Raw genomic sequence first — 14,312 nt, 5'->3', positions numbered from 1 at the left:
TAATGTTGGATCTCTGAAACCAAGTGTTTGTAATGGTAAGATTGTGGGCGAGACAGCAGTTCAGCATTCTCTCTCCATTGTTCTTTAGGCTATCTACTGTTACGGATCCAACAGCGAAATCCAACAGGCCGGGCTCATTTGAAATGCTAGCATTCATATCTTCTAGAAGAAGGAGGTAGTCATGGGGAGGCACTGACGAGAGCTCAGAACTTAAAAGGGTATAGAATTTATTCTTATCTTATTCTTCGGCGTCATTTGTGGGGGCGTAACAGGCGAGGATTGTTATTTTTCTATGTTTACCATGTAGCCTGGCTCTCAGGAGTCCAGGTGTTACTGGTGCGGATGACAGGAGGGCGTTGCGTGTGGTACCGTTCAGCACTACACCAACACCTCCTCGTTTCTAGTGACCACAAGACCAGAGCAGTGTGGGCCCTTCACCAGTTTACTCCTCACCACTACCAGATAGATGTGTTTTAGTGATTCCAGCAATTGTGACTTTATATTTCTTTAATTCCTTGCCTAATAGAAGCTTTAAACCAGGTTGGTTCAGTGTCAGAACATTCAAGATGGCCTGATGCCACCTTGGTCAACGCTATTCAGAGGGAATTGTCCTTGGGTGGTCTGGGGTCGAGAAGGGGTTTGAGATGATGTATCCGAGGATGAATTTCTGGTTCCACTCATAGCAATAGTAGTTTCAGGAGGAGGGCTGCCAAGCCAATCGTCCTTTGGTGTACTTGGTTCTCCGGTGGCTAGCCAGCTATCCACAGGCACGTGGAGGTCGTTGAACATTGTCTAATTTGCATGAGAACTAACTCCGGACGAGCACCATTTTTCTTGTTGCTGAGCAACATGAAAAATGGGAGACGTTCATATGAAATAAACAAATAAGACAAAATAATAAAGCACCGGCGAAATTTTTTCAGAATAATATTTTATGTTCACCAGTGTTGCAGGTGTTTTTTTTTATATAAAGCTGGCAGCTCTATGGGATTTCTTCGACATCTTACGGAATTATGAATGCTGAGAAATCGATCTCCCATGCGCGTTTAAGCATGCATAAGATGCTATCAAACATACATAAGATAGAAATTTACGTTATGCTCAGTGCTATATTGTTTGTTTATCATACATTTATATCCCCTTTTTTATAATCAACATTAACATACAAGTATTTTTATTTCTGGCATTTAAGAATTGTTATATTTTTAGTTAATAACGATCTTGTATTGCCTCTTCTAAAGGCTTCTCCACAGTCTTTGGATGTGCGAAATAAATATGGAACTTCAGTTAGACAACTTTTGGCTTTATTCGATGAAAAGCTGAAAAAGCAAGAAATACTAAGGAAGAAAGCAGAAGTCAAAGGAGCAAAAACACACTTGAATGAAGAAGCAAATGATAGTTACAGGGATTGGAATAGGCGAATTGAGGAAGAAGCAGAAGCTGAGTATGACCAACATTGGGGCAAATTTGAAAAGGGTTGGCTCTTATTTTTCCTTTTTTTTTTCTAAAATTTGTTATTTATTTATAACTTATTACGCTGTACTCCATCTTCGCCTTCGTTAAATATTCTTCAACAAGCCTTTCACGCTTTTGTTGGGAGTTTCACGCTTTCACGCCTAAGTATAATGAAAAACCTTGTATCCTTTTTTTTCTATGTCTAAAATTTTCATTTGATTTTTCAACTATGTTATAATGCATTTTTTGTTATTTTTGAACAATGGTTTTACGTTTTTTGTTGGGGTTTTTGGTGGCGGAGGGATTATCCTTTTTCCTCAATTTTTCTTCTCTGTACAGAATTTCCTGATTAGTTATAGTGCCACTACGCGTTGTAATTTAAGCAGCCAAACTGTTGTATTTCTGGCACCAATCTTAATTAATTTTTTTTTATCACTAGGATAATAAGTAGACAATGTAACTTTTGTTGTTGTTGGTGTGGAAAATGTTTTATTAAATTAAATCATTTTAAAGGGTGAAAGTGGGAACTAACTTTAAAACTTGTGTCATGAATTGTAATTTTGCTTCTTCTGAGACTTTTGATGTTAAACTTTTCTGACTTTTGATCAAAATAAGTTTGCTTAAGGTATATTGAAGGTAATTGCAAAGAATTGAAAAAAAAACAAACACATTATACTTATTATGAAGAAAACATGAGAAATATTGCAAAAAGAGTAAAAAAAAGTGTAAAAATCAAATTCCATGAATTGCTTCCTATATTGACGCCAACAGCAAATATGTGCATGCATGGAAATTCCTCTTACCAGATGCTTTTGGAATTTCAGATTTCAACCCTTACTTCTGCTTCATTCCATCTTTCTCTTTCAGATCAGATCTGATGACACCAGCTTACTTGTTTTTGTAAGCTTTACTTTTGCCCTTGTTGCTATTTCATTCCATCTTACTTTTGAATTTTTTGCTTTTCTCTTCTCATTTGAGTTTTCTTTCTATGGCTTTTCCCTCCTTTGAAGGTAATGATGCCACCCATTCATCAGAGCTGGATCTGATAGCACCAGTCCGCATGTTTTGGAGTTTCAAATTTCAGCCCTTACTCTTTAAGCTGTGTCAGTATATTTAAGTATCAAAAACAAGCTCTTGTAGTTCATCTCATATAATTTCTACTTGCTCTTTTGAAAGAGTGATAATGCCACCAGCTTATCTGAGATTCTACCTACCCAGATATTTTTTTAACTTCAAATATTAGCCTTATTGCTGCCTTCTTTTCACTTTATATTTTTGTTTGTAATATATTGAAAGCGGTCTTTTTTAGCTCTTCGTATCTCATTTGAGTTTTTTTTCTATTGGCTCTTTTGAAAAAGTGATTATGCCCCCAGCTCATCAGAGAGACGGCACCAGCTCATATGTTTTTGAGACGTCAAATTAGCCCTTATTGCTGCATCATTCCATCTTTTGAAACTTTGCTGCATATTAAAATTTTGTAAGCAGTTTATCGTAGCTCCTCCCATTTCACATCTGTTGACTTTTTATAGGCTCTTCCCTCGCTTGAAAGAGCATCTTTGTTTTATTATTTTTATTCTGTTTCTTTTTTTCTTCTGGGAAAAGATGAAATTTTCTTCTGAAAAATTTTCTTTTAAGAAATTGAAGGTTTCTTCATATTTCAATATTCAAACAAAAGTTGAAGTATGAAGTTTTCATCTATTAATTTGTTAGTAATGGCTAAACTGTTTATATTTTAATATTTTCATTATGATTGGTACATTTTTTAAGCTGTTGGAACGACAAGTATCTTTCATGCAAGATTGGGGCTGTTTGTTGATATTCAACTTGTATATTTGGGCATTTTAAAGTAAAAGAATTGAAGCGTTGTTACTGACACTTAAAGGCTAAAGTGCACGTGATAATGTAAGCTATGTGTATGCGCTGGAATAATTTATCTTATTTCCTTGAAGCATGAAGGACAGTGATAAATGAAAACTGATCGTTTGAATTCGTCAAATGGAAAATTTAGACAGCCATATATATTTTGAAAATAAGGAAAAATTAAGAATTTAGTTTTCAATTCAAAAAAAACATCCATTTGCAGTTATGCAGCGTTTGGTGGTCGAATTTTAAAAAGTAGTCAGTAAAAAAAACAACTTAGGACAAGCCATCACACAAAGAGGCTGTAGCTTTCTTTTGAGGCTTTAGATAAAATGAAGTGTTGATAGAAAGGGTTGTTGAGACTAAGAGTGCAGGATTTCTTCTCTTTCTTTCTTTATTTTTTTTTTGTCTAGTGGTATTATATAAGTTCAATAGTTTGATATACTCTGAACAAGCTAAAGCTTAAGGTTTTTTTTTTGAATATACCTCATATTTAATCTTGCCTGATCTAAAAAGAAAGTGTATTCACATTGTTAATTTTTGAATTTTTTTGGATGAAAAGCGTTGTCAAATGCAATTAATTAGTTGTTTATCTTCATACTTTCACGTGACAACATTGATGAAAATGTGATACTGCCCTAGAAAGTAGGTATTTTTGAACAAACAAGATTTATTTTATAAAACTGCGTTTTCAGGTATGAATAGACATAAGACGAGTCAATGGGAAAAAATGTGCTTGGTACTTTAACATAACTACGCTAGTACGATTTCAAAATCTAGGGGGTATTTGGTTTTCTTTGATTTTGTTTTATAAAAGTACTTTCAAAATTTAATCGGGGCTATTGGCTACTTAGGTCTACTTTGGCAGTATTAGTAGAGTTTCTAATAAGTTTTCTTATTCATTTAAATTCTCAAAGGTGTTTTCTATAGGGTGTTGGCTTGTGAGATGTTCCAAACAGGCTAAATTGGCTACTTAGGTCTACTTTGGCAGTATTAGCAGAGTTTTTAATAAGTTTTCTTATTCATTTAAATTCTCAAAGGTGTTTTCTATAGGGTGTTGTCTTGTGAGATGTTTCAAACAGGCTAAATTGGCTACTTAGGTCTACTTTGGCAGCATTAGCAGAGTTTCTAATAAGTTTTCTTATTCATTTAAATTCTCAAAGGTGTTTCTATAGGGTATTGGCTTGTGAGATGTTTCAAACAGGCTAAATTGGCTATTTAGGTCTACTTTGGCAGTATTAGTAGAGTTTCGAATAAGTTTTCTTATTCATTTAAATTCTCAAAGGTGTTTTCTATAGGTTTTTGGCTTGTGAGATGTTTCAAACAGGCTAAATTGGCTACTTAGGTCTACTTTGGCAGTATTAGCAGACTTTCTAATAAGTTTTCTTATTCATTTAAATTCTCAAAGGTGTTTTCTATAGGGTGTTGGCTTGTGAGATGTTTCAAACAGGCTAAATTGGCTACTTAGGTCTACTTTGGCAGTATTAGCAGAGTTTCTAATAAGTTTTCTTATTCATTTAAATTCTCAAAGGTGTTTTCTATAGGGTGTTGGCTTGTGAGATGTTTCAAACAGGCTAAATTGGCTACTTAGGTCTACTTTGGCAGTATTAGCAGAGTTTCTAATAAATTTTCTTATTCATTTAAATTCTCAAAGGTGTTTTCTATAGGGTTTTGGCTTGTGAGATGGTTCAAACAGGCTAAATTGGCTACTTAGGTCTACTTTGGCAGTATTAGCAGAGTTTCTAATAAGTTTTCTTATTCATTTAAATTCTCAAAGGTGTTCTCTATAGGGTGTTGGCTTGTGAGATGTTCCAAACAGGCTAAATTGGCTACTTAGGTCTACTTTGGCAGTATTAGCAGAGTTTCTAATAAGTTTTCTTATTCATTTAAATTCTCAAAGGTGTTTTCTGTAGGGTGTTGGCTTGAGAGATGTTTCAAACAGGCTAAATTGGCTACTTAGGTCTACTTTGGCAGTATCAGTAGAGTTTCGAATAAGTTTTCTTATTCATTTATATTCTCAAAGGTGTTTTCTATAGGGTTTTGGCTTGTGAGATGTTTCAAACAGGCTAAATTGGCTACTTAGGTCTACTTTGGCAGTATTAGCAGAGTTTCTAATAAGTTTTCTTATTCATTTAAATTCTCAAAGGTGTTTTCTATAGGGTTTTGGCTTGTGAGATGTTTCTAACAGGCTAAATTGGCTACTTAGGTCTACTTTGGCAGTATTAGCAGAGTTTCTAATAAGTTTTCTTATTCATTTAAATTCTCAAAGGTGTTTTCTATAGGGTGTTGGCTTGTGAGATGTTTCAAACAGGCTAAATTGGCTACTTAGGTCTACTTTGGCAGTATTAGCAGAGTTTCTAATAAGTTTTCTTATTCATTTAAATTCTCAAAGGTATTTTCTATAGAGTGTTGGCTTGTGAGATGTTTCAAACAGGCTAAATTGGCTACTTAGGTCTACTTTGGCAGTATTAGCAGAGTTTCTAATAAGTTTACTTATTCATTTAAATTCTCAAAGGTGTTCTCTATAGGGTTTTGGCTTGTGAGATGTTTCAAACAGGCTAAATTGGCTACTTAGGTCTACTTTGGCAGTATTAGCAGAGTTTCTAATAAGTTTTCTTATTCATTTAAATTCTCATAGGTGTTTTCTATAGGGTGTTGGCTTGTGAGATGTTTCAAACAGGCTAAATTGGCTACTTAGGTCTACTTTGGCAGTATTAGCAGAGTTTCTAATAAATTTTCTTATTCATTTAAATTCTCAAAGGTGTTTTCTATAGGGTTTTGGCTTGTGAGATGGTTCAAACAGGCTAAATTGGCTACGTAGGTCTACTTTGGCAGTATTAGCAGAGTTTCTAATAAGTTTTCTTGTTCATTTCAATTCTCAAAGGTGTTCTCTATAGCGTTTTGGCTTGTGAGATGTTTCACACTGGCTGAATTGGCTACTTAGGTCTACTTTTGCAGTACCAGCAGAATTTCTAATGAGTTTTCTTATTCGTTTAAATTATCAAAGGTGTTTTCTATAGGGTGTTGGCTTGTGAGATGTTTCAAACAGGCTAAATTGGCTACTTAGGTCTACTTTTGCAGTACTAGCAGGGTTTCTAATAAGTTTCCTTCTTAATTTAAATTCTCAAAGGTGTTTTCTATAAGGTGTGGCTTGTGAGGTGTTGCAATCAGGCCAAATGGGTTATTTATTAGTTAATTGTTAGTTAACATGCTAGGTTTTGGTAGAGGACAATAGAGCTTTTTTGTGTTTTCTTTATTTTAGGGTATAAATTAAAAGGAAAGTTGTACTTTATTACAATAATTAATTAGTTGCAATAATTAGTTAATTATTAGTTTGCATGCTAGGTTTTAGCAGAGGACAACAGAGCTTGTATATGTTATTTGTGTCCTTTACTTTATAGTCTAAATTAAAGTAAAGTTGCAATTTACTGCAACTATTTATTAGTTGCAATAGTTAGTTTATTATTAGATAATCATGCTTGGTTTTGGCGGAGGACAACAGATAGGGGAATGCCCTACAGATAGGTAGACTAGCTCCATAGGAGGCTTAGACCAAGTAGGACCTTGTCCCAGTGGGGCCCATAATAGAAACTGGGAAACCCTCCCCTGGGGGTCATAATTACAGATGGAGGAGGAAGAAGGCCCCTCAAATGTACACTCAGCAGGGCCAACTGCCCTGTTCACACGTCAGATGAGTTACAAACCTTCTCCCAGTAATGGGTTAAATTGCATGGTGAAGCAGAACACCATCGTGGGAGGATCTTCTATAGGAGGACAACTGCGGAAGGGCGTAAGATCCAGATTTATGGACAACGGCCTCTGTAAAGGGCTGCCTCGACCCTTTCGGGGTACCTGCAAGACTGGGAAACTTGCGGTCAATTTTTCCCACTTGAGGAGTGGCGCCCCTCGAGGAAATTATAGCCTAGTAAACAACAAAGCACTCGTACGGGATTTTGGTTATTGGATAATTTTCTGGTCTTGGTTTGTTTTGATGGGCGTTTTCTGGCTGAAAAACCTCTTCCTTGCTAATTTATCTACTATGGGCTGCCTCCCCGTAGTAGCATAATATTTGTAGGCATGAATATATAATGAGTCGGAGGTAATAGGCTTGGGATTGTCTGCGCAGGATTTCGACTCTTGTTGATAGAAGAGCATCGTCATGTGTCTAAAACCATGTTGTGACTAAGATGGACCCAGGATTGCACAAAGCCTCCAACTTACTGGAGGTCCCAGGGACTTCTTGCTGTCCGGTTCTAAGCCGGCTTAAGTGCTTCGCTGTAGACTTGAGAAGATATGTTGGTCCCCATCCTGCACTGGTATCCGGGATCACTGCTTTTCTTGAGGCCAAAATAATTTCAAAGATTTAAAGAACATGAAAATTGGAACTTGGAATGTTACGACGTTAAAAAATGACTATAGCATCGACATTTTGACTGACGAATTCAAACGGTTTGAACTGGATTTATTAGGAGTTTCAGAAACTCATATCCCAGGGGTAGGAAGCATGAAATTAGGTGACATAGAATTTGTTTACTCAGGCAGGAAGGATGGGGTACATAGACAGGGAGTAGGGCTCATGATGAATAAGGAAGCTGCTAAGTCTTGTTTAGGCTGGGAAGGTATTAATAATAGAATACTAATTGCTCATTTTATGACTAAAAAGTTTAGGGCATCAGTTATAGTAGTATATGCCCCCATTGAACCAACTGATGGAGATACTAGTGACTCAGATGAATTTTACTTACAGTTACAGGAGCAAATAGACAGGGTACCAGGTAGAAATATGGTGTTTTTGCTAGGAGAATTTAATGCCCAGGTTGGTAGAAATAGGGATAGATGGTATCCTAGCCTAGGTAAATTTGGTGTAGGAAAAGAAAACAGTAATGGCTATAGGCTTTTGCAATTTTGTAGGTATAACAACCTAGTTATAACCAATACGGTGTTTGGTCACAAAATGGCCCATAAGTTGACATGGTATTCACGTGATGGTAAGACAGCAAACCTTATTGATTATGTTATTGTAAACAGAAGACTAACAGGATCAATACAAGATACTAGGGTGTATAGGAGTGCCGTTATTGATGTTAAAAGTAAAGATCACCATCTAGTAGTGTCTAAGGTTAATTTAAAGCTGAAATTTCGGAAGGGTAACTCCCTCCCGGAAAGTTATGATGTTGGTAGACTTCAGGATGAAAATTTGAGAAAAAAATTCCAGGAACAGTTGAGTACTAAACTTGAGGGTTTAAAATTTGACAACGTGGAAGATGGATGGAATAATTTCAGAAAAACAATTTGTGAAGTTGCTGATGGTGTCCTAGGGACGAGTGCTAAGACTGTAACTAGGAATATTAGTGAAAAAGCTTTAGGTTTAGTAGAGAGTAGAAGGGATTTGTATAAGAATTATCTGAGTGATAGGTCGTATGAAAACAAAAGGAATGTAAAGAAAGTGGAGAAAGCATTAAAATATGAACTAAGGAGATGTGAAGTGGAGGCGATGGATAAAATTGCTGAGGATCTGGAAGATGCGGCTAGACGGCATAATAGTAAAATATTATACTGGCATGTTAACAAATTGAAAGGGAGTAGCCAATCTGGACTAGTCCCAGTTAAAGATAGAAATGGGGCCACAATTAATGATAAGGAAAAAGTTAAAGAAAGATGGGTGGAACATTTTGAGAATGTGCTAAACCGAGATACAGTTGCAGGAAAAGATATAGATGAAAATGAAAAAGTTTGTGATACCTTGGATGTGAAGGAAGATTTGTTTAGTGAGGAAGAATTAGCGACAGTACTAAATGGATTAAAAAATAATAAGGCCCCAGGTGTTGATAGTATGATTAATGTGTTTCTTAAATATGGTGGCTCTGAGGTTAGGAATAAGCTACTGAAGATTATGAACATGGTTTTTGAAAAAGGGGAAGTACCCAATGATTTTAGGAAAACCTTAATTAAACCACTGTATAAGAAAGGTAACAAGAATGAGTGTCGTAATTATCGAGGCATTAGTCTGGTCTCTGTAGGTAGCAAATTACTGAGTAATATGATACTTTTTAGACTGAGACATGCTGTAGATGTAGACAAAGTTTTAAGGGAAGAACAATGCGGTTTTAGAAAAGGTAGAGGATGTGTCGACCATGTTTTCACTCTTAGGTTAATAATTGAGAAGTCCCTTCGTTGTCAAACACCTTTGGTCCTTAGTTTTATCGATTATGAGCAAGCTTTCGATTCTGTTGATAGAACAGCGTTAACAAAGGTCTTATCGTTATATGGTATACCAGAAAAATACATTAAAGTGATTTGCGCTATGTACGAGAATAATACTGCTGTGGTTAAGGTAGGAAATGAGGTTAGCAATTGGTTTTGTATTAAATCAGGAGTTAAGCAGGGTTGTGTTCTATCCCCCTTTATATGGATCATTTTGATGGACTTCGTCTTAAGGAGCACAGGAAAGGCAATTGGAGACCATGGAATCAAATGGGGAGGAAGAACGCTCCTGGACTTAGATTATGCTGATGATTTAAGCATATTAGATGAAAGTGTGAGCAAAATGAATGAATTTTGAGAGGTTTTACGAGGCTTGAAAATTAATGTTAAGAAGACTAAGTCACTAAGGCTAGGAATAAGTGAAGATGAACAGGTGACATTAGGTAACGAAAAGATTGATCAGGTTGGGAGCTTCAGTTACCTTGGTAGTATTATTAGTAAAGATGGTGGGAGCAGTGAAGATATTAAAAGTAGAATAGCTAAAGCTCAGGGTGTTTTTTCACAGTTAAAAAAAGTTTGGAAGAATAGAAAGATAAGTCTACATACCAAGATTAGAATATTGGAAGCTACAGTGATGACAGCGGTCAAATATGGCTCTGAAGCATGGGCACTCCGAAAAGCAGATGAAAATTTACTAGATGTTTTCCAGAGAAATTGCCTACGGATTGTTCTTGGTACCTGGCTGACTGACCGTATTTCAAACAGTAGGTTGTACGAAAAGTGTGGTTCAATCCCGCTTTGTGGGGCTATAATAAAAGAAAGGTTGAGATGGCTAGGCCACGTTCTACGGATGAAGGATGACAGATTACCGAAGATTGTCCTTTTTGGCCAACCGTCTAGGGTTACACGGAAAGCAGGTCGTCCTTGTCTGGGTTGGGAGGATGTCATAAATAAAGATTTAAAGGAAATGCGAACTTCCTGGGAGGGTGTAAAGAGGAAGGCTTTAAATAGATTAGGTTGGAGGAGGAGCGTGCGTGGCTGTGTTGGCCTCAGGCGGCTTGGTGCTGCAGTGAGTTATTAGTAGTAGTAGTATTGCTCCCCTCCTGTTGGCTCCCCTGTCATCACTAGGCTAAATAAACTATCTATTTTCTCTTTAAGCTCTTGTTGTAGTTTGCTGACGATGGCTACAAATATTCAAATGTATTTGAATGCTAGCATGCCTGGACTGATAGGATTTTGCAGGAAAAGCATCGAAGGATGTATCAAGAGGGGTCTCTAAAAAAGGCCATAAAGACCACACTCTTTTGTATAGCCTAGAGTTAGCTTAAAGTACCAAGGATGCCAAAAATAAAATCTAAGCCTTTAAATTGTTCAAGTGGAAACTTATGCAACCATGTACATCTAAAAAAATTACGCAAAACCGGTATTTAAATTTTCGGTATTTAAAAGAACTAAGCTATGTATTCATATCAATATTAACATAACTCAAGATTAAAAACTTCAAATTATAAGTTATTTGACTTGCCTACGAAAAATCAAACAGTTCATGTTAACGAACTGTAAGTAAGAAGCGACCCGCTCAATACTAACCGAAACACTAAAAAACGGAATTTTGATACCAATCAATACATCAAAAGAGTTGGATTTTTATGCTGACTTCAAAATATATAAGTTTCATAAAGTTTAGGCTTACCCGTCAAAAGTTAAGAGCCTGAGAATATTTGCCTTATTTCCAAAAAAGGGGGAAACGTCCCCGAAAAGCCGTAGAATCTTAATTAAAATCACACCATTAGATTCTGCGTATCAGAGAACCCTACAGTAGAACCCTACTACGCATCACGGTTGCGTGTTTATTTTTATTTTGTTCTTCTTCCCAGAAGTAACCGTATCGAACTACTGGTCCTAGAATATCGTGAGAGGGCTCATTCAAACGGAAATTGAAAAACTCTAGTGCTATTTTTAAGTGACCAAAAAATTGGAGGGCAACTAGGCCCCCTCCCACGGTCACTTTTTTCTCAAAGTTGTGAGATATCCATTTTTTCAGCATAATCGACAAATGTAATAAATATGTCTTTGAGGATGACTTAATCCTCCACAGCCCCCTGGGGAAGGGCTTCAATTTATGAACTTTGCCCATTGTTTACATATAGTATTGGTTATTAGGAAGTATACAGACATTTTCAGGGAGGGGGGATTTTGTCTGGTGGGGGGGGGGGGGGTCAGGGGGAGAATCTTTCCATGGGGGAAGGGAAATTTTCCATGAAGGGGGTGCCAAATTTTCCAGCATTGTTTAAAAAACGATCAGAAATTAAATAAAAAAAGACAAGGTTTTTTAACTGAAAGTAAGGAGCAAACATTAAAACTTAAAACGAACAGAAATTATTACGTATATGAGGGGTTCGCCCTCTCATCAATACCTCACTCTTTATGCTAAAATTTTTTTTGTACTTTCAAAAGAGTCGTTTATTCTAATTAAATCCTTTATGATTCAGGAGCCATTCTAAAAGAATTTGAACACAATTTGAACTTAGCGTAAAGAGCGAGGTATTGACGAGGGGGCTAACCCCCTCACATACGTAATAATTTCCGTTCGTTTTAAGTTTTAAAGTTTGTTCCTTACTTTCAGTTGAAAAGGCTTGTCTTTTTTTATATTAAATATCTTTAAAGAAAGACCATTTAGGCTATTCCGTTATGTTATATTTATCCCTTTAGTGGACTATTGACACATAAATGGAACCATTATTTTCTTTTGTTCTAAAAATGCCACTTTTATTACTTAATCTTTACATCTTCCCATTAGCCAATGTGTGTTAACAGCCCAGCTAAACAGAACCTATTTTTCCACGATTGGCTGGAGACAGATTGAGCATTATAAATGTTGCTAGCGCTTGTTTGTAAACACGAGAGGTTTCCGCTAGACTCTTTCAAAATTCTTTGTGGCAACAATGGACAAGATTTGCAGAGCAAAATCGGTCTTTGTAAGTGTATAACAACCAAAAGAAAAATTATAGAAAATCTCAATTTTCACGTATGTATACACTGAAAATGGTGCCAGGGGGGGGATTGTTTTCATTTTGATGTCCCTGCTACTTTACTAAACTACATATTTATCGCTTTAATTTTTATTATGTTTTGCAGACGAAGACTATGAATTCTCTAATGTATTTGAATGCTATGATGCCTGGGCCGATAGGATTTTGCGGGAAAAACGCCAAAGGACATATCGAGAGGTGCCTGAAGTAAAACCTAAATGGACGAAAGAAGATCAACAACAGTTCATACGAAAAGAAGAAAAAAAGAAAATATTAAAACTAGAAGAAACGTTAGAGAAAAAGAGAGAAAGGTTATACAGAAAACTAGAAAAGGGAGATGTTAAATATCTTCTAGAAATTGAAACTGTAGAACTGGGAAATTTGATTATTTCAGAAATAAATGGCGAAGAAAAGCTAAAAATATTCAAAGAACTGAGGAGATTTTGGCATCCAGATAAATTTATTCAAAAATTTGGATCAAGCTTGAATGTGGAAGATAAAATCAAAATTGATAGAAAAGTGACGGAACTTTCTCAGAGAATAAATACATATATTTTATAAGTTATATTAAAAAGATGTTTTATATAATGGATTTTGTACGTTTGATACTGACGTTCATAAATTTGGATTGAGCTGTGAAAGGTAATATCAAAATTGATCAAGAAGTTACGGTACAGTCTCAGGGGATAATACGTATACTACTGCCTTTCCATGACGAAAGTAAAACAGTTCAAAATAGGGATGATACCTTTTTATTGACAGTGAATAGATATAAAATTATTTAACTGGATATTTCGAACACATATACAGTGCTGTTACAGTTACTGCATACACAGTTACTGCTGATGATGAACACTGTATATGTGTTCGAAATATCCAGTTAAATAATTTTATATCTATTCACTGTCAATAAAAAGGTATCATCCCTATTTTACTTTCGTTATATTTAAATATGTTTGATTTTATATATAGTTTTTTTTTTCGTTTGACACTGACATTCATAAATTTTGATCGATTTAAACGTGTAAGATAAAACTCAAATTGATTGAAAAGTTGTGAAACTCGGAGATTGTATTTCCGGACATTTTCTTAGATTTTACCAGTCGGATTTTGTATTTTTTTTTTTTTTTTTAGAGATAACAAATACATATATTTTCAATAAAAAAGTTCAATATAATAAATAGTTATATATAAAAGCATTAATACATACACTTTATGACCTATAGTATCATCTATATACAATTTTTTTCTAAAGACTCCCCTGAAAACGCGAAACAGAAGACTTTAAAATGTATTTTATATATATATATATATATATATATATATATATATATATATATATATATATATATATATATATATATATATATGTATTTATAATACATTTTTTATTTATTTTATATACAAGTGTTTTTATATTTTACAGTTGCTCCTCACCCCGAGAAATACAGTGTATTAAAAATTGTAGTTTTCAGGGCTGATTATCATTCTTGAAGCATTGTTATACAAAAAATTAAACTTGAATATAAACATCAGGAATTAGAAGTGGATTAAAGAGATCAGGAATTAAAGAGAGCGCTGGATATGATATTAAATCAAAATCTTATATATTTATTTTTCTAATCCAACCTTTTATAATAAAGAACTGTAAGTAAAAAGTGGCATTTATCAGTATGAAATCAAATTTCTATGACAATATGTATGTCAAAAGAAGCAATTTGGTGCGTTGATTATACAAATATATACAGATGTAAAAAATAA

The 14,312-nt window shown here is 35.1% G+C and overlaps 1 protein-coding gene across 1 annotated transcript in view; it reads left to right on the top strand.

The window, feature by feature from the left end:
- LOC136042197 (NF-kappa-B inhibitor-like protein 1) overlaps positions 1-13,139 on the top strand; it is a 46,573-nt gene extending 33,434 nt beyond the window's left edge. The window contains exons 3-4 of the mRNA XM_065727128.1: positions 1,210-1,476; positions 12,658-13,139. Coding sequence (XP_065583200.1) covers positions 1,210-1,476; positions 12,658-13,112 — 722 coding nt within the window. The 3' untranslated portion in view covers positions 13,113-13,139. The remainder of the gene's footprint in view (positions 1-1,209; positions 1,477-12,657) is intronic.
- The last annotated feature ends 1,173 nt before the right edge of the window (positions 13,140-14,312 follow it).

The sequence above is a fragment of the Artemia franciscana genome, unplaced genomic scaffold, assembly GCF_032884065.1.
Source record: "Artemia franciscana unplaced genomic scaffold, ASM3288406v1 PGA_scaffold_74, whole genome shotgun sequence".
NCBI classification, from domain to species: Eukaryota; Metazoa; Arthropoda; class Branchiopoda; order Anostraca; family Artemiidae; genus Artemia; species Artemia franciscana.
Note: the sequence above shows the minus strand (reverse complement) of the source record. Positions and strands in the feature narration are given on the sequence as shown.